At 38.9% G+C, this 21,556-nt stretch overlaps 2 protein-coding genes across 5 annotated transcripts in view; one reads left to right on the top strand and one right to left on the bottom strand.

Annotated features, from left to right (window-relative positions):
* The window catches only part of PDGFD (platelet derived growth factor D), a 246,223-nt gene that overhangs the window by 103,894 nt on the left and 120,773 nt on the right, over positions 1–21,556 (bottom strand). For 2 of the 4 annotated variants that reach the window (XM_032641705.1, XM_032641706.1), the window contains exon 2: positions 20,513–20,608. The exons of the other annotated variants lie outside the window; for them this stretch is intronic. In XM_032641705.1, the coding sequence (XP_032497596.1) occupies positions 20,513–20,608 (96 nt within the window). The remainder of the gene's footprint in view (positions 1–20,512; positions 20,609–21,556) is intronic. 4 annotated transcript variants of the gene reach the window in all.
* On the top strand, positions 4,749–5,948 carry DDI1 (DNA damage inducible 1 homolog 1). The gene has a single exon (XM_032641709.1). The coding sequence runs from the start codon at positions 4,749–4,751 to the stop codon at positions 5,946–5,948; it is 1,200 nt and encodes a 399-aa protein (XP_032497600.1).

Genomic DNA, 21,556 nt, shown 5'->3' with positions numbered 1-21,556 from the left:
AACTTCCTTTAAAATGAAAATACACATACATGTATATTTAGACATGGAAAGTATATATATATATTGAAAACACTAAAAGTTATCAAGAGATTATATTACTTTCAATATGCAGTGTATACCTTAAAATGCATCTCTTTTTATGATGTTGTTAAAATGATAATCTATAAAATAAAGTAATAAACAAAGGCACGATAAAAATACTCCCGCCTGAAAAGTGACATCATCTTCATTGCATTCTCAAAGTAATTGAAAACATATCCTGAGTGTGCGCTTGCTCTTTTCTCTCACACATGTGTGTGTGTGTGCACACGTGTGGCAGGCATGTGTGGGTCTTCTGTTCATATTCTTTAGTTCTTACAATAAAGAAAAAACACTAGCTGGGTCCCAGCAGACTAATTTCTCAGGTCTCTTGAGTTTCTTCAATTACATATCTGTTTATATATTTAAGAGGACTTATCATGGTCTTTAAGCTTCAAAAATGGGCAATGCTAAACTTTTTTAATAGGGGAACCTCCAAACAAACTAATAAAAAGCTTAAACTTCCATCAGAGCATTTTAACGTGTCTACTAAATGATTAACTACCTGAAGAAATAAATGTTATTCATTAGTGGCAGTTCTGGCACAATGTATTGTATTGCAAACAGAAAAACAGTGGGAAAGTTAGTTGTTTAACCTATGAATACAGTGGGAAACTTAGTTGTTCAGCCTATGAATAGAGCTTAAAAAATTCTGTATCTTTCCCTAAATGGCATTGAAAATCTCAAGTGATGATTTAACTGTTTTAATAGGTCTCAATTACACTTTATTTTTAAAGTAACACCAGGCATGTATTTAAAGGAAATAATCAAAATACAGCAAGCTAATATATTTGCTTAATGTGGTTTAATTATTGTATACACTACATAATGACATTCATGTAGCTATATTATTTTTTCAGATAAAAGACATTTGTTTTGCTCTGTAAAGCAAGAGATGGTACTTTAAACATCAACTCACTGTACTACGTGGAACCATTAATTACCTGGATTTTTGCTGCATTAAGTTTTTATAAAGAAGCAAATTATAAAAGGTATTACTGTGGATTACTTCAAAAAATAATTTTGGGGCTTCCCTGGTGGTGCAGTGGTTGAGAGTCCGCCTGCCGATGCAGGGGACACGGGTTCGTGCCCCGGTCCGGGAAGATCCCACATGTCGCGGAGCGGCTGCCCCGGTGAGCCATGGCCGCTGAGCCTGCGCGTCCAGAGCCTGTTGCTCCGCAACGGGAGAGGCCACAACAGTGAGAGGCCTGCGTACCGCAAAAATAAAAATAAAAATAATTTTGGGTTTATTTACTTGGCCAGTATGAAATAAGTGTCATCTTTTCTATTTTATGGGTATTTAGGCTATACAATGAGAATTGATTTCTGAGTGATAGCCCTGAGACCTTGCAGGTGTCTCACTTATCAAAGAAAGATTCAATTATGTTCCTACATTGTACTTACCAAGGAAGAAAAGTAAGAGTATATACTTCACAAAAACTCCTAAAGAAAAGTTGCAATAACCTTCAGTTACCATGATTAGTACCCGTAGATAATTCAGACCACCCATTTCCAAGTGGTCTGTACAATAAGGGTTTAAGGTATAAGAACGTTTTACATTTAGGAGTATCTTTATATACTCCCAATGATCCCCCATTTATTACATAATTAAAAGAGGTTTTTAATTAAAATTTTGAGGTAAGAGAATTACACATATGGTATTTGAATCACCAATAATACTGAGTAAAATGAAAAAAAATAAAAGAATATACAAAATGAAGTACTAAACAGCCCCAGGAGGCTATATTTATCTTTTCAGATTCCAGGCTTAAACCTCTGTTGCAAATTGCAACAGAGGTTTAAGATCTAGATGGTTGACTGGACCACAGAATCCGAAGGCTCCCTGCAATCCTGACCATCCTGTGATCTATGGAATGATGACAGTTCATTGGCCAGACCTTGAGTCCTCTTTGCTTTCCACTGTGTGTTCTCAGTAAAGGGTAAAATAGTAAAAAGGCACATAAATGAAAATGCCACTAAAAGTAAAGAATTACAACAAGATAATAAAACATACTGCATAAAACTTAATTATGTTCAGTATGAAGGCAATGGTAACATGAAAAAGTTGCTGGCTGCTTTGGATGTGAATCCTGAATACCTGCTTTGCCAAAAAAAAATCTTATTCTACAAAAATAATTTTATTCACTGCTTAAAAAGACAAAAACCCTAGTATTATCTCCTTAACTTATTAAGATTTTAAGAAACATTGTCTGAAGCTGGTTGGGGTAGGGGGAAAGGAACGTGGAACGTAAGCCCTACCAACGTCTCATCTGCTCCTAGCAGAGTAATTTGCATATGAACATGTCTCACCTTATAGTTGTTCCCAGACTCAGAGGAAACCACTACTGATCTCTGATGAGGACACTAAGAACCGCAGAAGAAATTTATTAACTTAATATCGTTGGGCCAAAGGGCCATCCATCTCTATAAATAGTGAAAGATAGTTCTAAATAATTCATAATTTTCTACAAGAATATTATGATGCTAGTTTTTTTTCCCTAAATTTTTATAAAATCCTCCTATCATTGAAGTGCTGCCTTTCCTGTTAAAGGCTCTAAGTCAGGCAGTCTTCTTCTCAGCCTTGTCCTCCACCCCAGCCCACCCCCACATGACTGACTTGTCATCTTTCTAAGTCCAACTCTTTCAGGAAGCCTTCCCTGCCCAACAGCCTTCTCCATATTCTGCATTTGTTTCGCATATATTATTAATTCTCCCACATTCTGCCAGATTCTATGATACTTTTTTAAACCCCCAATTTGTGTGTGTGTGTGTGTGTGTCCTCTATTTTAGACTGTGCTCCTTTAAGAACACAGCCTGTATTTAACATTATCATGTGCATCCCTGAAGCTTTGCACATGCTTCACACACAGTAGGCATTCAGTCAACATTCCAAACATAAATGAATATGAGTATGAAACATTAGGATAATTAGAGCAATGAGTGAAATATAGTCCTCCACCTGACACAAACACATGAGAAACAGGGACACCTCCCCCCGCCCCAGTTCTTTAGACTGATGCAACACCTTTCTCTAAGTAATAGTGCAGGTCTTCTGACAAGACTTGAAACAAGGAGAGGGGATGAGGCAGAGGATATTGACTACCTTTTGGTTCATAAGAAAATATACTTGGGAAGACCAAGCTAGGAAAGCATGACCTCTTTACAGGGCAAAACACATTGTGAAATCTAAAGAAAAAGAACTGGCACTCAAGGATTTTCTAGATGATTTCCTTTTGCCCTGAGGCACCACATTACCCTTGCCTTTGAGCCTCCACTCTGGTATGGGGCAGGGCTGTGCCCTAGGGTCAGTGAGGCAAATCTGGCCTCCAGTGTGGCATTCGCCATGCATTTTACTACAGAATAGATGTCAGATTGGTCTCCTCAAGCTTCCTCTCACTCATCCATTCAAGGTAATGGCCTATTTCTAACCAGTCTCCTATTTTAGAGACCCTCTGTGTTTTCCATACAATTCTGCTCCCCAGATCCAATGGGTAAACATATCCTGTCCATTCTACTTATGAAACACTTTAATTCTCCACTGCCTCTTACATTTTCATATTCTAGCAAGAGCTCCCTCTTTGAGCCATTGAGAAAGCCTCTACCTGACCCTCCTGCCAAAACGTATGTCTTCCATTTGTTGTGAGAAACCTCTTCCTTAAATCAATTAAATAAAACAAATAAACATCGCAAAGACCTGCTTCAAATCTCTTCCATTTCCTTTCTTTTCTCTTTTTTCTCTCCCTCTGTGGGGGGAAGGGTGGGGAGGGGAGGATTCTTGCTTATTGGTAATATTTAAACTCCTTGGGCTCATATGTGACTCCTTATAACTTGGCTCCAATGAATTTTTTCCAGCTTCATATCCTGCCATTCGAATTCATGTACAGATTTATCCTATTAAGACGTTTAATGTCTCACATTTCTCTGGAAATAACAGGCCTTGTAATGAATTCTTGCTTTATACATACAATTCTTTTTGTCTCGAGTGACTCTCACCACTTTCCACATGGGAAATGCTCATCCTTCAACATCCACTTGTCTCCTCTCTCTAAAGACATCCCTCAGCATGCTGAGCATGTCTGCAAAGTACTTACCTCCGATATTGTGATTTACCCATTTACCATCAATCTATCCCTAGAATGTGAGACCCTTAAGGGAACGCACCAAGTCTGACGTATCTTTTTTTTATACCAAGCACATAGCCTGATACTTCCCATGTAGGAAACAAGCACTCACTGTTTGGGGGATAAGTAAAAGTACATAGAATACAATTCTCAAAGAACAAATGTTAATATGTTGTTTAGGAAAAGCTGAAACAATCTTTTTCAGACCATGGGTTAAATAGGTTTTGAAGGGCTAGCCTTGGAACTGAATGGACTCGAGTGACTTTGTTTCTATGGGAACAGGCATTCTAAGTTCCAAGCAGCACACATACAAATGGACTTCAGAACACACGTGTCCCCTCAAGGTTCCACGAGGCCAAGCAGCAGGCACTAAGGCTGGCGAGCGGTCACCCAGACTGGTGTGAGTGGCTGCACCTCCTTGAGAGGTGAATGAACCTAAACAAGACACCGAGTCGTGAGGTGTAGCTGAGCCATCTACAGAGACCAGCTCCATTCAGCCAGTGAGCAACCCGATGCCCTCTGCCCAGCTGGCCTTCCCGGGCCCATGCCATGCTGCTCACTGTCTACTGTGTGCGGAGGGACCTCTCCGAGGCCACCTTCTCCCTCCAGGTCAGCCCTGACTTTGAGCTCCACAACTTCCGTGTCCTCTGTGAGCTTGAGTCTGGCATCCCGGCCGAGGAGATCCAGATTGTCTACATGGAGCGACTCCTTGCCGACGACCACTGTTCGTTGGGCTCCTATGGCCTCAAAGACGGCGACATGGTCGTTTTACTCCAGAAGGAGAACGTGGGGCCCCGGCCTCTGGGCCAAACATCCAGCCTGCCTCAGAGCGATTTCACCGGGACAGCCGTGCCTGGGACATCCAGCTCCCAGCAGCACCACCAGCACCAGCAGGCACAGTCGGTCCAGCAGTCCCGCGGCCTGGACTCTGGAAAGAAGATGACCTCTGCTCAAGGGCTGGACAGCCCCGCCCTGATCCGAAACATGCTGCTTTCCAACCCCCATGATCTGTCCCTGCTGGAGGAATGCAATCCTGCCTTGGCCAAAGCCCTGCTCAGCAGAAACCTGGAGACCTTTTCTCAGGTCCTGATGGAGCAGCAAAGGGAAAGGTCCCTGAGAGAGCAAGAGAGACTTAGCCTCTATTCTGCTGACCTATTTGATTTGGAAGCTCAGGCCAAAATAGAGGAAGAGATCCGGCAGCAGAACATTGAGGAGAACATGAATATAGCGATGGAAGAGGTTCCAGAGAGTTTTGGACAAGTGGCCATGCTCTACATCAACTGCAAAGTGAATGGACATCCTTTGAAGGCTTTTGTTGACTCGGGTGCCCAAATGACCATTATGAGCCAAGCTTGTGCCGAGAGATGTAATATCATACGGCTGGTGGACCGACGATGGGCTGGGATTGCTAAAGGTGTGGGCACGCAGAGAATTATTGGCCGAGTTCACCTAGCTCAGATTCAAATCGAAGGTGATTTCTTACAATGCTCTTTCTCTATACTTGAGGAGCAGCCCATGGATATGCTTCTAGGGCTAGATATGCTCAAGAGACATCAGTGTTCCATTGACCTGAAGAAAAACGTGCTGGTGATTGGCACGACTGGCACACAGACTTACTTTCTTCCTGAGGGAGAGTTACCTCCATGTGCTAAGTTGGTAAGTGAAACTGGGCAAGATGAGTCTTCAGACAAGGAAATAGCAGATACTATTAAACATTCAGTCATGGATTCAGGACGAAAAAAGCATTGAAACAGGCTATAAATATGCCATCACCTGAGGGAGTCTCAGGTCTCAGGAAATTATAAGACATGCACTCACTGGCAATGTAATCATTAAAAACATCAGTAACCACTAAAGCTGGCCTTGGGACTAAGTTCTCAGAGCTGTCACTACGTAAATTGTGATTACTTGATCTTGGCCCTCCATTTCTCTTATCCAAAAATCACTGAACCTCATCCTAAGAAGGCTCTGGAGGCTCCAACTGATTTCCAGATAATACATGAAGGGAAAACCAGCCTCTTTAGAGACACTGCCCTATGAAACTATAGGATGGCTTGTCCAAACCTGTTGCTATTTTGCAGAATTCCCTGGAAAAAGCCATTGCTGCAGCTGCTACAATGCACCTATACAAAATTATTTTAAATCAGCACTAACAAGTGTTTATATTTAGAGAAATACATTTATTTTCACAGACTTTGTTTTCTTTAGGAAAGGTACTAGAAATAGTTGGTCAATTGTACTCTTGAGTTGATTAATATTTATAAATGTCTGTTTGGCGCACCATTAGGGCCAATTTCCTCATGTTTTACATCTTTCCTTCCCCTGGACTACAGTGGAGTCATGCTCACTGAAATCCATTCCTAAAGGCTGTTTCTGCCATATTTAAGATAGTGGATTTTTCTCCTAGGATGTCCTAAAATAATTTCCTCTTTCTTCTGCATTCAAAGAAACTCTGGTTGTAAAACAAAGGCAATCAAATAGACTTTTTTTTTTAATTATCATGCTTCTTGGGAACATGAAGATTGGGAGCCTCATGGTTGTACTGCGGTGGGAGTGGGAGGTGGGGACAGACAGTGGTCTAGGTCCCCTAATCCTCTTTCTGGTTTGTTTTATATATTAAACTATTATTACATAAATATTGTTTGAACAAAGGGTTTCACTTTAAAATAATGTTTGAAAATTTCTGAAAGAGATCTCTAAGGCCTCATTCAGCTCTATGGACCATTCTGACAAAGCTACTCTCCATTACTACTGATAGTGAGAAATAGAAGATACCTGACGTAATTACAATCCATAGCTAAAACCCTAAGAGACAAGGTTCAGCTGCCTGAGGCCATCAGACTCAGAGAAAATGTTTCAGGGCAGTAATCCATCAGGACTAGTATTAGAATACAGGATTCAAAGTCAAATAATATATGTTCTGATTTTAGCTCTATATTAACTAGGCAAATAAGCTTACATATAGTACAACTCAATTTCTCGTCTATAAACTGTTTCAGAGAGGAGAGTCATTTTCAGCTACTAAGACTACATTATGAACGAGGATATCCTTTACGTTTTCCCAACAAGATCTAAAGCCACCCAAAGCCTTTCCAAAGGCTACAGAAAAAAAAAAAAAAAAAAAAAAATCCTCCCCTGTAGGTCTCCCTTTCTTGGTCGGCTTCTAGGTAAGACTAATCATCATTTTATATAGAGTCTCCTCTCCCCTTCCAGACATCATCAGTTCGCCTCCCAGTATTCTTCTTCTTTATAGGTGTTCCTATGCTCATATCATTTCCCAAACCTTGTCTACATTTGTACCAGGGCTTACATCCAGTAGAGTTGCTAAAAATGACCAATAGATAGACTTCTTTTCTCCTTTTGTTTCTAATTAAGTACTAAAGACAAAAGTAATTGACAAAATGAAGAAGAAATTCAGAGTAAAGCCAGGGATAAGCAGTTAAATGCCTGTGAAAGATGGGAACTGACCTGATAAATGCATGGATTCCTTCACGGATAAAAATTAGCAAACTCCTCAGTGTTTTCTGCTGGACTGAGATTTCAGGTCCATTTATGCAAAAAACATATCTCATATGCATATGTCACACAGGGTTGCTCAACATAAAGTTTCAGTATATGGTGTATCAGGATTTCTAACCCATAAAAGCCAATCAAAAATCACCAAATTTTTAAACTAAAAAGACAGTGTGCATGATATCAAATCCCACCACACTCACTCGCCCTTCTCAGAGAAACATCACTTCTAATGTAGCTATGATGTTTCAGGACCAGACTTAGGTATAATTCTTTGTTTCTTATTTTGAGTTGAACTCTATTATTCCATAACTTCCAAAAAGTTGGTCTTCATTCTTCCTTTTTTCAAGAACACACTTACTTTCTCTGGCACACAACAATCCTTTTAATATATGAAATCAATGTCATCTGAAATAAGTCTCTTTTGTAGGCTTTCACCAGATTCTATAACTGCTCCTCATTGGAGAAGTTTGGAATCACCTAAAAATTTCTGTCATGTTCCTTTGGATATATTCCAGCTTCTAAATATATTACTTGAGTAGATGGATTGGTAAATAAAAATAGTTCTATTGAATTGAAAAGCAGTGATCTCAAAGAAAAATCAATAAACAGAGTGAATTAATTAAGCAATGTCCTTGCTGATTAATTTTTTTAAGATCATTGTTTTTCAAATCAGAAAGTATTTTGAAAATTAGTTGTATGGATTTAAAGTCTTAACTCAGTCCTGTGTACACCTGAATAGATCTTAATCAATTAACTTTTAAATGGATTAGTTTTAGTAAAAGGCAGCATCTTTTGCATGTCTCCTATGTAAATCAGGTACTATGTAAAATATTTTACATATACTACTACCATTAGTCTTCAGAATAGACCTTCAAAAGAGTTATCATTTGACTGTATTTTACAGATAAGAAATTCAAGGCTCAGAACTATTATGAAACATTCAAATATCCAAAGCTTACTGTTTTTTAAACTTTTTTTGACAACAATCTGCATTTTAAATTGTGAACAAGTTTTACATCACACACACACAGGCAAAAGCACGCAAACATCTATCTTTGAAACAAAAAGATTCTTGAAGTAATATGAAATGTTTTATCCTTTCCTAGCCTATTTCTTTAAAATTTTATATTTTATTATTTAAAATATATTTTAGACATGCCCCACTAACTGTACCCAAGGTCTCCTGATCCACAATTTGAAAGGCCCTGACTTCCCAGATTGCCTGATTCAAGTCTTTCTGATTTCAAATGCCACGCCTGATTCAAGTCTTTCTGATTTCAAATGCCACGTTCTTTCTAACATGTAACCTTCTTGACATGACCCATTTTAATTCTAGATACTGGCACAAAACTGTTTCAAAGTTTCATTTTATGAAGACTACCAAAACACTACCAGTAAAAATGGAAACAGAGCAGCAGTAATCAGAATACACTCAGCAATTATTTATTGAACATCCATGAAACAGGCACTGAGCCAGGTTTTTATAAGCATGAAAGTGAATAAGGTACAGTTCTAGACCTCAAGGTGATTACAGCTTTGTGTAGAGGTAGGAGACAGTCTTGTGATCAGCTAAGAACAAACAAGGTAGACATGTAATCAGTACTATGTTAGTGCAAATGAAGGCATAAATTTTAATTGGGGAGTTATTTTTTAAATAAATAAGCAAGCCAGTAAAATGTACTTTCAATATGTCTAAAATGACCATCACTGATGCTAGAAAAAACAAACAATGAACCATATTCTCCTCCTAAAGTTCAGGTTGCTAATATACAACTTACAAGTATCTACTCTTGGGAATTTACTACCTGAAAAATGATGAACTGTTCTTCATTTTCTTTCTTCTCTTAGAAATCATGATAAAGTAGACCACATGATGAAATAGACATAATTTGTTTAAAATAACAAGCCATTTTAAAATTCCATCAAGACTTTGCTTTCACCAATGCCCATTGAAATACCCATCTCACTTAAAAGAAAATCACTTTGTTAATAAGCATGCATTTGAAGATTAAAGCAATGCATTCTGCCACAGTTAAACTGGAAGACTGATAATATTTGAGATTAGTAGAGCATATATATAATCCTAACTTCTTTCTTAAAATACCAGGTCATAAAATTTCTCTTGCTTCTAGAAGAAAATCCACTCCCCCAAGAGAAAAAGGCAAGTGGATATCTGAATGTATGACTTCATCTTCACTGCGGGTATTAAATGTTGCCTTTTTTAAGAAAACGTTGTACTTCTTTCAGAGAGTCATTTGCTGACATCCAACACTCCATAAAGAAACACTTGAGTAGGGCTTCCCTGGTGGCGCAGTGGTTGAGTCCGCCTGCCGATGCAGGGGACGCGGGTTCATGCCCTGGTCTGGGAGGATCCCACATGGCGCAGAGTGGCTGGGCCCGTCAGCCATGGCCACTGAGCCTGTGTGTCCAGAGCCTGTGCTCTGCAACAGGAGAAGCCACAACAGTGGGAGGCCCACGTACCGCAAAAAAAAAAAAAAAAAGGAAAGAAACACTTGAGTAAATAATGAGAGTCATCTGGGATTCACACCAGGAAACTGCTGATGAAGATATTAATCAACTCTAACATTTATAGTTATTCTCTGAGATAAACAAGAGCCTGGACGACCAAAGAGGAACCAAGGTAAAGAGAAGTAAAGGAGGAAAAGGGAACCCCCCCACACACACACACACAGATCTGAGTTGCTTTTAACTAATTATCTCTTGGTTTAAGTATAGTTTCATAAAGTAGGTAGGGACTGGGCTGAGATCGAGGATTGGCTACATTTCCATAATACTTCACCCATCATTGGCAAGTTATCTAAAAATGAAAATATTTTCACTTTAGAGCCTGAGTCAAACTCGCTTTTAAACCCCAGCTTATTTGCCTATGTGGGTCCATCCTTTAGAATCTCAGAACTTCTAAGGGTCTGTTATCAGAAAAACGGGGTTCAAGGTCCTGCTGCCCTCTGTATACTTAACAGGCAATCCTATGGAGATGGGCACACCTGGGGCTGTTCTGTCTCTTATTACTGCACTGAATGTTTTGATGATTGCTGCTGCTCCTTCCTTATCCCCCTCCTCCTCCTTCTCCTCCTTTGGAGAAAGACTTTTACGAATCCAGCTTTTCTATATTCTAATGAGTAAGGTTTATTTTAAAAACATCATTAGAGATCCTAGAGGGGAAGATGGAGGAAGAGTAAGACGTAGAGATCACCTTCCTCCCCACAGATACACCATGAATACATCTACACGTGGAACAACTCCTACAGAACACCTACTGAAAGCTAGCAAACCTCAGACCTCCCAAAAGGCAAGAAAGTCCCCACGTACCTGGGTAGGGCAAAAGAAAAAAGAATAAACAGAGACAAAAGGATAGGGATGGGACCTGCACCAGTGGGAGGGAGCTGTCAAGGAGGAAAGGTTTCCACACACTAGGAAGCCCCATCACGGGCGGAGCCTGCGGGTGGAAGAGGGGGAAAGCTTCGAAGACGCGGAGGAGAGCACAGCAACAGGGATGTGGAGGGCAAAGTGGAGAGATTCCCGCACACAGGAGCGGTGCCGAGAGGCTTGTCTGCTCACCCGCTGGGGCGGACGGGGCTGGGAGCTGAAGCTCCGTCTTCCGTCAGATCGCAGGGAGAGGACTGGGGTTGGCGGCATGAACACAGCCTGCAGGGGGTTAGTGCACCACTGCTAGCCGGGAGGCAGTCTGCGGAAAAGTCTGGACCTGCCAAAGAGGCAAGAGACTTTTTCTTCCCTTTTTGTTTCCTGGTGGGCGAGGAGAGGGGATTAACAGCGCTGCTTAAAGGAGCTCCAGAGACGGGCGCGAGCCGCGGCTAAAAGCGCAGACCCCAGAGACGGGTATGAGATGCTAAGGCTGCTGCTGCCGCCACCACCAAGAAGCTTGTGTATGAGTACAGGTCACTATCCACACCTCCCTTCCGGGGAGCCTGTGCAGCCTGCCACAGCCAGGGTCCCGGGATCCAAGGACAACTTCCCCGGGAGGACGCACAGCGCGCCTCAGGCTGGTGCAACGTTATGCTGGCGTCTGCCGCCGCAGGCTCGCCCGGCACTCCGTACCCCTCCCGCCTCCACGCCTGAGTGAGCCAGAGCCCCCGAAGCAGCTGCTCCTTTAACCCAGTCCTGTCTGAGCGAAGAACAGACGCCCTCCGTTGACCTCCATGCAGAGGTGGGGCCAAATCCAAAGCTGAGCCCCTGGAGCTGTGAGAACAAAGAAGAGAAAGGGAAATCCCTCCCAGCAGCATCAGAAGCAGCAGATAAGCTCTACAATTAACTTGAGGTATCCTGCACCTGTGGAATACATGAATAGACAACGAATCATCCCAAACTGAGGAGGTGGACTTTGAGAGCAAGATTTATGATTTTTTCCCCTTTTCCTCTTTTTGTGAGTGTGTATGTGTATGATTCTGTGTGATATTTTGGCTGTATAGCTTTGCTTTCACCATTTGTCCTAGGGTTCTATCCATCCGGTTTTTTTTGTTTGTTTTCTTTAAATTTTTTTTTCTTAAAAATTATTTTTATTTTAATATATTTATTTTATTTTATCTTACTTTATTTTATTTTATCTTCTTTCTTTCTTTCCTTCCTTCCTTCTCTCCATGCCTCCCTCCCCTCTTCCCCCTCCCTCCCTCCTTTCTTTCTTTCTTTCTTTTTTTTTTTCTTTCTTTCTTTCTTTCTTTCAACTTTTGCTCCCTTTTATTCTGAGCTGTGTGGATGAAAGGTTCTTTGTGCTGCAGCCAGGAGTCAGTGCTGTGCCTCTGAGGTGGGAGAGCCAACTTCAGGACACTGGTCCACAAGAGACCTCCCAGCTCCGCATAATATCAAACAGCGAAAATCTGCCAGAGATCTCCATCTCAACACCAGCACCCAGCTTAACTCAACGACCAGCAAGCTACAGTGCTGGATACCCTATGCCAAACAACTAGCAAGAGAGGAACACAAACCCACCCATTAGCAGAGAGGCTGCCTAAAATCATAATAAGTCCAAAGACACCCCAAAACACACCACCAGACATGGACCTTCCCACCAGAAAGACAAGATCCAGCCTCATCCACCAGAACACAGGCACTAGTCCCCTCCACCAGGAAGCCTACACAACCCACCGAACCAACTTTAGCCACTGGGGACAGACACCAAAAACAACGGAAACTATGAACCTGCAGCCTGCAAAAAGGAGACCCCAAACACAGTAAGATAAGCAAAATGAGAAGACAGAAAAACACAGCAGATGAAAGAGCAAGATAAAAACCCACCAGACCTAATAAATGAAGAGGAAATAGGCAGTCTACCTGAAAAAGAGTTCAGAATAATGATAGTAAAGATGATCCAAAATCTTGGAAATAGAATAGAGAAAATGCAAGAAATATTTAACAAGGACCTAGAAGAACTAAAGATGAAACAAGCAATGATGAACAACACAATAAATTAAATGAAAAATACTCTGGATTGGATCAATAGCAGAATAACTGAGACAGAAGAACAGATAAGTGACCTGGAAGATAAAATAGTGGAAATAAGTACTGAAGAGCAGAATAAAGAAAAAAGAATGAAAAGAACTGAGGACACTCTCAGAGACTCTGGGACAACATTAAACACACCAACATTTGAATTATAAGGGTTTCAGAAGAAGAAGAGAAAAAGAAAGAGACTGAGAAAATATTTGAAGAGATTATAGTTGAAAACTTCCCTAATATGTAAAGGAAATAGTTAATCTAGTCCAGGAAGCACAGAGAGTCCCATACAGGATAAATCCAAGGAGAAATATGCCAAGACACATATTAATCAAACTGTCAAAAATTAAATACAAAGAAAGCATATTAAAAGCAGCAAGGGAAAAACAACAAATAACACACAAGGGAATCCCCATAAGGTTAACAGCTGATCTTTCAGCAGAAACTCTGCAAGCCAGAAGGGACTGGCAGGACATATTTAAAGTGATGAAGGAGAAAAACCTGCAGCCAAGATTACTCTACCCAGCAAGGATCTCATTCAGATTTGATGGAGAAATTAAAACCTTTACAGACAAGCAAAAGCTGAGAGAGTTCAGCACCACCAAACCACCTTTAAAACAAATGCTAAAGGAACTTCTCTAGGCAAGGAACACAAGAGAAAGAAAAGACCTACAATAATGAACCCAAAACAATTAAGAAAATGAGAACAGGAACATACACATCAATAATTACCTTAAATGTAAATGGACTAAATGCTCCCACCAAAAGACACAGATTGGCTGAATGGATACAAAAACAAGACCCATATATATGCTGTCTACAAGAGACCCACTTCAGACCTAGAGACACATACAGACTGAAAGTAAGCGGATGGAAAAACATATTCCATGCAAATGGAAACCAAAAGAAAGCTGGAGTAGCAATTCTCATATCAGACAAAATAGACTTAAAAATAAGGACGATTAGAAGAGACAAAGAAGGACACTACATAATGATCAAGGGATCGATCCAAGAAGAGGATATAACAATTGTAAATATTTATGCACCCAACATAGGAGCACCTCAATACATAAAGCAAATACTAACAGCCATAAAAGGGGAAATCGACATTCATAGTAGGGGACTTTAACACCCCATTTTCACCAGTGGACAGATCATCCAAAATGAAAATAAGTAAGGAAAGACAGCTTTAAATGATACATTAAACAAGATGGACTTAATTGATATTTATAGGACATTCCATCCAAAAACAACAGAATACACATTTTTCTCAAGTGCTCATGGAGCATTCTTGAGGATAGGTCATATCCTGTGTCACAAATCAAGCCTTGGTAAATTTAACAAAATTGAAATTGTATCAAGTATCTTTTCCGACCACAATGCTATGAGACTAGATATCAATTACAGGAAAAGTTCTGTAAGAAATACAAAAACATGGAGGCTAAACAATACACTGCTTAATAACGAAGTGATCACTGAAGAAATCAAAGAGGAAATAAAAAAATACCTAGAAACAAATGACAATAGAGATACAACGACCCAAAACCTATGCGATGCAGCAAAAGCAGTTCTAAGAGGGAAGTTTATAGAAATACAATCCTACCTTAAGAAACAGGAAACATCTCGAGAAAACAACCTAACCTTGCACCTAAAGCAATTCAAGAAAGAAGAAAAAAACCCCAAAGTTAGCAGAAGGAAAGAAATCATAAAGATCAGATTAGAAAAAAATGAAAAAGTAATGAAGGAAATGATAGCAAAGATCAAAAAAACTAAAAGCTGGTTCTTTGAGAAGATAAACAAAATTGATAAACCATTAGCCAGACTTATCAAGAAAAAAATGGCGAAGACTCATGTCAATAGAATTAGAAATGAAAAAGGAGAAGTAACAACTGACACTGCAGAAATACAAAGGATCACGAGAGATTACTACAATTAACTCTATGCCAATAAAATGGACAACCTGGAAGAAATGGACAAATTCTTAGGAATGCACAACCTGCCAAGACTGAACCAGGAAGATATAGAAAATATGAACAGACCAATCACAAGCACTGAAATTGAAACTGTGATTAAAAATCTTCCAACAAACAAAAGCCCAGGACCAGATGGCTTCACAGGCGAATTCTATCAAACATTTAGAGAAGAGCTAACACCTATCCTTCTCAAACTCTTCCAAAATATAGCAGAGGGAGGAACACTCCCAAACTCATTCTATGAGGCCACCATCACCTTGATGCCAAAACCAGACAAGGATGTCACAAAGAAAGAAAACTATAGGCCAATATCACTGATGAACATAGATGCAAAAATCCTCAACAAAATACTAGCAAACAGAATCCAACAGCACATTAAACGGATCATACACCATGGTCAAGTGCGGTTTATTCCAGGAATGCAAGGATTCTTCAATATACGCAAATCAATCAACGTGATACACCGTATTAACAAATTGAAGGAGAAAAAAACATATGATCATCTCAAAAGATGCAGAGAAAGCTTTCTACAAAATTCAACACCCATTTATGATAAAAACCCTACAGAAAATAGGCATACAGGGAACTTTCCTCAACATAATAAAGGCCATATATGATAAACCCACAGCCAACATCATCCTCAATGGTGAAAAACTGAAAGCATTTCCACTAAGATCAGGAACAAGACAAGGCTGCCCACTCTCACCACTCTTATTCAACATAGTTTTGGAAGTTTTAGCCACAGCAATTGGAGAAGAAAAGGAAATAAAAGGAATCCAAATCGGAAAAGAAGAAGTAAAGCTGTCACTGTTTGCAGATGACATGATACTATACATAGGGAATCCTAAAGGTGCTACCGGAAAACTACTAGAGCTAATCAATGAATTTGGTAAAGTACCAGGATACAAAATTAATGCACAGAAATCTCTGGCATTCCTATACACTAATGATGAAAAATCTGAAAGTGAAATCAAGAAAACACTCCCATTTACCATTGCAACAAAAAGAATAAAATACCTAGGAATAAACCTACCTAGGGAGACTAAAGACCTGTATGGAAAAAACTATAAGACACTGATGAAAGAAATTAAAGATGATACAAATAGACGGAGAGATATACCATGTTCTTGGATGGGAAGAATCAACATTGTGAAAATGACTACTACGCAAAGCAATCTACAGATTCAATGCAATCCCTATCAAACTACCACTGGCATTTTTCACAGAAGTAGAGCAAAAAATTTCAGAATTTGTATGGAAACATAAAAGACCCTGAATACCAAAGTAATCTTGAGAACGAAAAACGGGGCTGGAGGAATCAGGCTCCCTGACTTCAGACTATACTACAAAGCTACAGTAATCAAGACAGTATGGTACTGGCACAAAAACAGAAAGATAGATCAATGGAACAGGATAGAAAGCCTACAGATAAACCCACGCACATATGGTCACCTTACCTTTGATAAAGGAGGCAGTAATGTACGGTGGAGAAAGGACAGCCTCTTCAATAAGGGTGTTGGGAAAACTGGACAGGTACATGTAAAAGTATGAGATTAGATCACTCCCTAACACCATACACAAAAATAAGCTCAAAATGGATTAAAGACCTAAATGTAAGACCAGAAATTATCAAACTCTTAGAGGAAAACATAGGAAGAACACTGTATGACATAAATCACAGCAAGATCCTTTTTTGACCCACCTTCTAGAGAAATGGAAATAAAAACAAAAATAAACAAATGGGACCTAATGAAACTTCAAAGCTTTTGCACAGCAAAGGAAACCATAAACAAGACCAAAAGACAACGCTCAGAATGGGAGAAAATATTTGCAAATGAAGCAACTGGCAAAGGATTAATCTCTAAAATTTATAAGCCGCTCATCCAGCTCAATAACAAAAACACAAACAACCCAATCCAAAAATGGGCAGAAGACCTAAATAGACATTTCTCCAAAGAAGATATACAGACTCCCAACAAACACATGAAAGAATGCTCAACATCATTAATCATTAGAGAAATGCAAATCAAAACTACAATGAGATATCATCTCACACCAGTCAGAATGGCCATCATCAAAAAATCTAGAAACAATAAAATGCTGGAGAGGGTGTGGAGAAAAGGGAACACTCTTGCACTGCTGGTGGGAATGTGAATTGGTACAACCACTATGGAGAACAGTATAGAGGTTCCTTAAAAAACTACAAATAGAACTACCATATGACCCAGCAATGTCACTACTGGGCATATACCCTGAGAAAACCATAATTCAAAAAGAGTCATGTACCAAAATATTCATTGCAGCTCTATTTACAATAGCCCAGAGATTGAAACAACCTAAGTATCTATCATCAGATGAATGGATAAAGAAGATGTGACACATATATACAATGGAATATTACTCAGCCATAAAAAGAAAAGAATTTGAGCTATTTGTAATGAGGTGGATGGCCCTAGAGTCTGTCATACAGAGTGAAGTAAGTTAGAAAGAGAAAGACAAATCCCGTATGCTAACACATATATATGGAATTTAAGAAAAAAATGTCATGAAGAACCTAGGGGCAAGACAGGAATAAAGACACAGACCTACTAGAGAATGGACTTGAGAAAATGGGGAGGGGTAAGGGTAAGCTGTGACAAAGTGAGAGAGTGGCATGGACATATATACACTACAAAACGTAAAATAGATAGCTAGTTAGAAGCAGCCCCATAGCACAGGGAGATCAGCTCGGTGCTTTGTGACCACCTAGAAGGGTGGGATAGGGAGGGTGGGAGGGATGGAGATGCAAGAGGGAAGACATATGGGAACATATGTATAACTGATTCACTTTGTTATAAAGCAGAAACTAACACACCATTTTAAAGCAATTATACTCCAATAAAGATGTAAAAAAAAAAAAAAAAAGAACATCATTAGAAAAATCACAAGGTAATTTCCTCCTATGTTAAAGTCCATAGAAGGTAACATGGATTGTGCTCCAGATTAGAGTGAAGTGTATGTTTTCGTATTGTTGACATATTGCTGCCGTGTCCAAATAAAATAGACGAGAACTACCAACACAAGCATATTCTAGGTAATATAATCACTTATATCCATCAAATTCTTACCCTACAACATCAATCACCACTCTAAAATCTTACTCTAACGGCACTTCATTTACAAGGACCCCTTGAGATGAAGAGAAAAATTAATTTAAAATTACATTAATTCACCTATTCTCCTTTCCACACTCATGTCATGTTTAGGGATTCAATTAGTTTATCGGCCAAAATGTATCAGTGTTTTGCATTCACTGATGTCACTAAAAATCCAATATACTTTTTCAAGAGTCTTGTCATTGACCTATGTCATTCAGAGAGACAAAGGAAATGTAAGTTATATTCTTAGCCTTTAAAAATTTTTAAAGTCCAGTTAGAGGAACTAGAAAAAATACAAAGTAAATAATTCAGAAATAATATTTAATTCAGTGCTGAATCATGAAATACATTATATGAGTTCAGGGGAATGAACTCCTGCTTCCCATTTGAGATGCTAATTACAACAGGGCAGGACCTATTGGACAAAATTTTACTGAACACCTACTGTATGTCAGGCACCATTTTACAGGCTGTATTTCCTTTATGCAGGAAGAGTCTTATGTTGCTCAACTAGTACTCTGAGATGCAGCCAGGCATACAGGAGAATCTGTCACCTCCTCAAAGATGAATCATTTAGGGTCCCTTTGAGATGACCCAACTAACACAACCAGAGTTAGCATACAGCCGATTCTCAGGTTAAACTTGAAGGAGAAGTGTGTGGTCTGTTTCTGCCTTGACCCACAGTGGCACTGTGCTCTACTAGCTTCCTATTATGGGCTTAATCTTGGAGCATTGTTCAGCCACTGTACACAAATACTTCTCTCAAAAAGATTGGGGGCTTATACAATTGATGAGCAACCAGCAACACAAGCAGAAGAAATTAACACCCAGAGGTGACTTAATTTGGTGGAACATTTGTCACATACTTAAACTCCAGGGAATAAAAGAACAGGGGATCTCATGGACAGTGAGATACCAACCAGAAGGCAATTAAATAAATGTTTGGGCATTTAGAAAACCTAGAATGGGGCCCAAAATTACTAACAAAATCTATTAAGTGCTGGATGATAACCTTGTTCATAATTATAGCTTTAATTTTTATGTATTTATGTGAGGCAAACAGTATCTGCTTAATAAATACAGATTATTTGAATGAAAAAAATAGACAAAGTTCCATTGTTATTAATAAGCTGACACAGGGAAGGTGTGGCTTTTAATTTAACTCAGTTTTTATATTAAAATACGTAAGGTAAAACTAAATCATATCTAGAGAGTAAGATTATCTTTGTATAATTAGAATAAATAGGTTTGGGTTAACTGCATGGCTAATATTTATATGCATAGATTTAAGTGTAAGTGATTCAAGAAACAAACCCTTAACATGCTTTTAATCTGGTAAAGTTGCCAATTGTTCCACACTGAGAGCAATTTAACTAGTACTTGCAGTAGCCAAATCACCCCAGTTTATCTGGGACTGTCTTCATTTTAAAACTGATAGCTTAGCATGCTGGCAACTCCCTCAGTCTCAGGCAAACCAGAAAAGTTGGTTATCCTATAAGTGTTGGAAGTAGAGTTTTCATTTCAGGCACGTAAGCATGCTGTGGGCACCTCCAAACACGCTGCACTTTTAATAGGCCTGAATGACCAATGTTCCATGTTATTAATATATGTCCAAATGATCAAAGTAGAATTTCCTAATCTATTTTGTATAGGAGAAATAAACTAATTTAAACTCATTCATCAAATATTTCTGGACTGGAAAGTTAATCATTTAAAAATTATATGAAAATCACATTTTAAAAAGAAATATTAAAAGAATTTAATGAAAAAAAACATGATTTCTTTCCAACTGAAGTCCATGAAACTTCTTTAATTTTCAATACTCCTTGCAACTAAAAAAATAAAATGAGTAGAAATTCACATCAGAATATGGAGGCATGAGATAATCAAAATAAATATTTAAATTATCTATGAATTTAGGTTATCCTGAAAAAGCACTGAAAGAACAAAACTAAACTACTTTTTACACTTAGAGTAAGGATAGTGATAGTCTAAATCTAAGTAAATCCTAGGTTTTGAGTTTTTAAGGGAATATTTGAACAAAGGATCAGAAAAAACTTCAGAAAGAAACACAAATAAATAATGATGTTACCTTCATGTTTATTTTAAACTGTCAAGATGCAATGAACGGGATGTAAGGTAGGTCTGTACAATGGGGAGCAGTAAAAGACAAGCAAGTTTTTGATAAAAAGTTGTGCTTATAACCTGCAGATGATACCTGGAAGAAGAAGCTTTGCTGAGTATCTGGCTGAGGAGTGGATGAAACGTGAAGGGCCCAGTATTCTTCGGTAGGAAGCTGTACAGTGTTGGGGGGCTAGGAAGTAAGAAGAGGAAGATATGACTAGATTATGATGTTGCCATGGAAGCAGAGGTCTGAGAAGGTTTTAAGGAAAAATAGGCTATCCACTAACATCCAGTGTACCAAATAATTTGAAGAAAAGCAAAATGGCAAAGTGAGACCTTTACCTTTGCCACCAGAAGGGCAATACAACCTGTGATGAGGGTAGCTTTTGTAGAATTGAGGGAGGGTAGCACAGAGAAGTTAATGGCATCAATGGAACATCAGAAACATATAGAAGGCAACTTTTATCAGTTGAACTGATTCAGTTGTTTAATAACTTCAATGTTTAATAACTTTCCTTCTAGCCCATATTATCAAGAATTTAGAAATGAATAATATTAAGAACAAATTTACATAAATATACTGGAACAAGTATTTTAAGCTTCATTCTGTCAGAAATAATTGCATAAAGTTAAAGCAACAGATGGGCAGTTAGAGTAAAACAGAAACAAAGATATTCTCTGTTCAAAAACTGCCAACTGCCATCACTTGGTCTCCAAAACAGTAACTGAGAGAAAACAATCTCATTGATATTCCATAAGCTATAGGAGTTTATGTGCCCATATGGCAAGGCTTCTACTGTCAGAACCTCACTACATAATAATTCTTAAGTGTCTGGTCTGAAAGTGTCTTCATTAATACAAGAAACTAAAACAGGGTTTGCTCTTTTTTCACTAAGTGTACAATAACTAAAAAATCTGTTTAAGTTTTATGAAAAATGCAAAAACTTTTCCATGTTATCCAACTATTCTCAGTGATTCATGTTAATTAATTTTTAAAAAGTGATTTAGCAAAATCTCCAAAGAAAGGTGAGTAGACATTATTAAATGCTTTCTCCGGGCTTCCCTGGTGGTGCAGTGGTTGAGAGTCCGCCTGCCAATGCAGGGGACACGGGTTCGTGCCCTGGTCCGGGAAGATCCC

The sequence above is a fragment of the Phocoena sinus genome, chromosome 8 (assembly GCF_008692025.1).
Source record: "Phocoena sinus isolate mPhoSin1 chromosome 8, mPhoSin1.pri, whole genome shotgun sequence".
Classification (NCBI taxonomy): Eukaryota; Metazoa; Chordata; class Mammalia; order Artiodactyla; family Phocoenidae; genus Phocoena; species Phocoena sinus.
The sequence above is the reverse complement of the archived record's forward strand: the minus strand, read 5'-3'. Positions and strand labels throughout refer to the sequence as shown.

Excerpts from the sequence above, each read along its gene's own strand:
- DDI1 (XM_032641709.1), top strand. The coding sequence starts at position 4,749 with ATGCTGCTCACTGTCTACTGTGTGCGGAGGGACCTCTCCGAGGCCACC.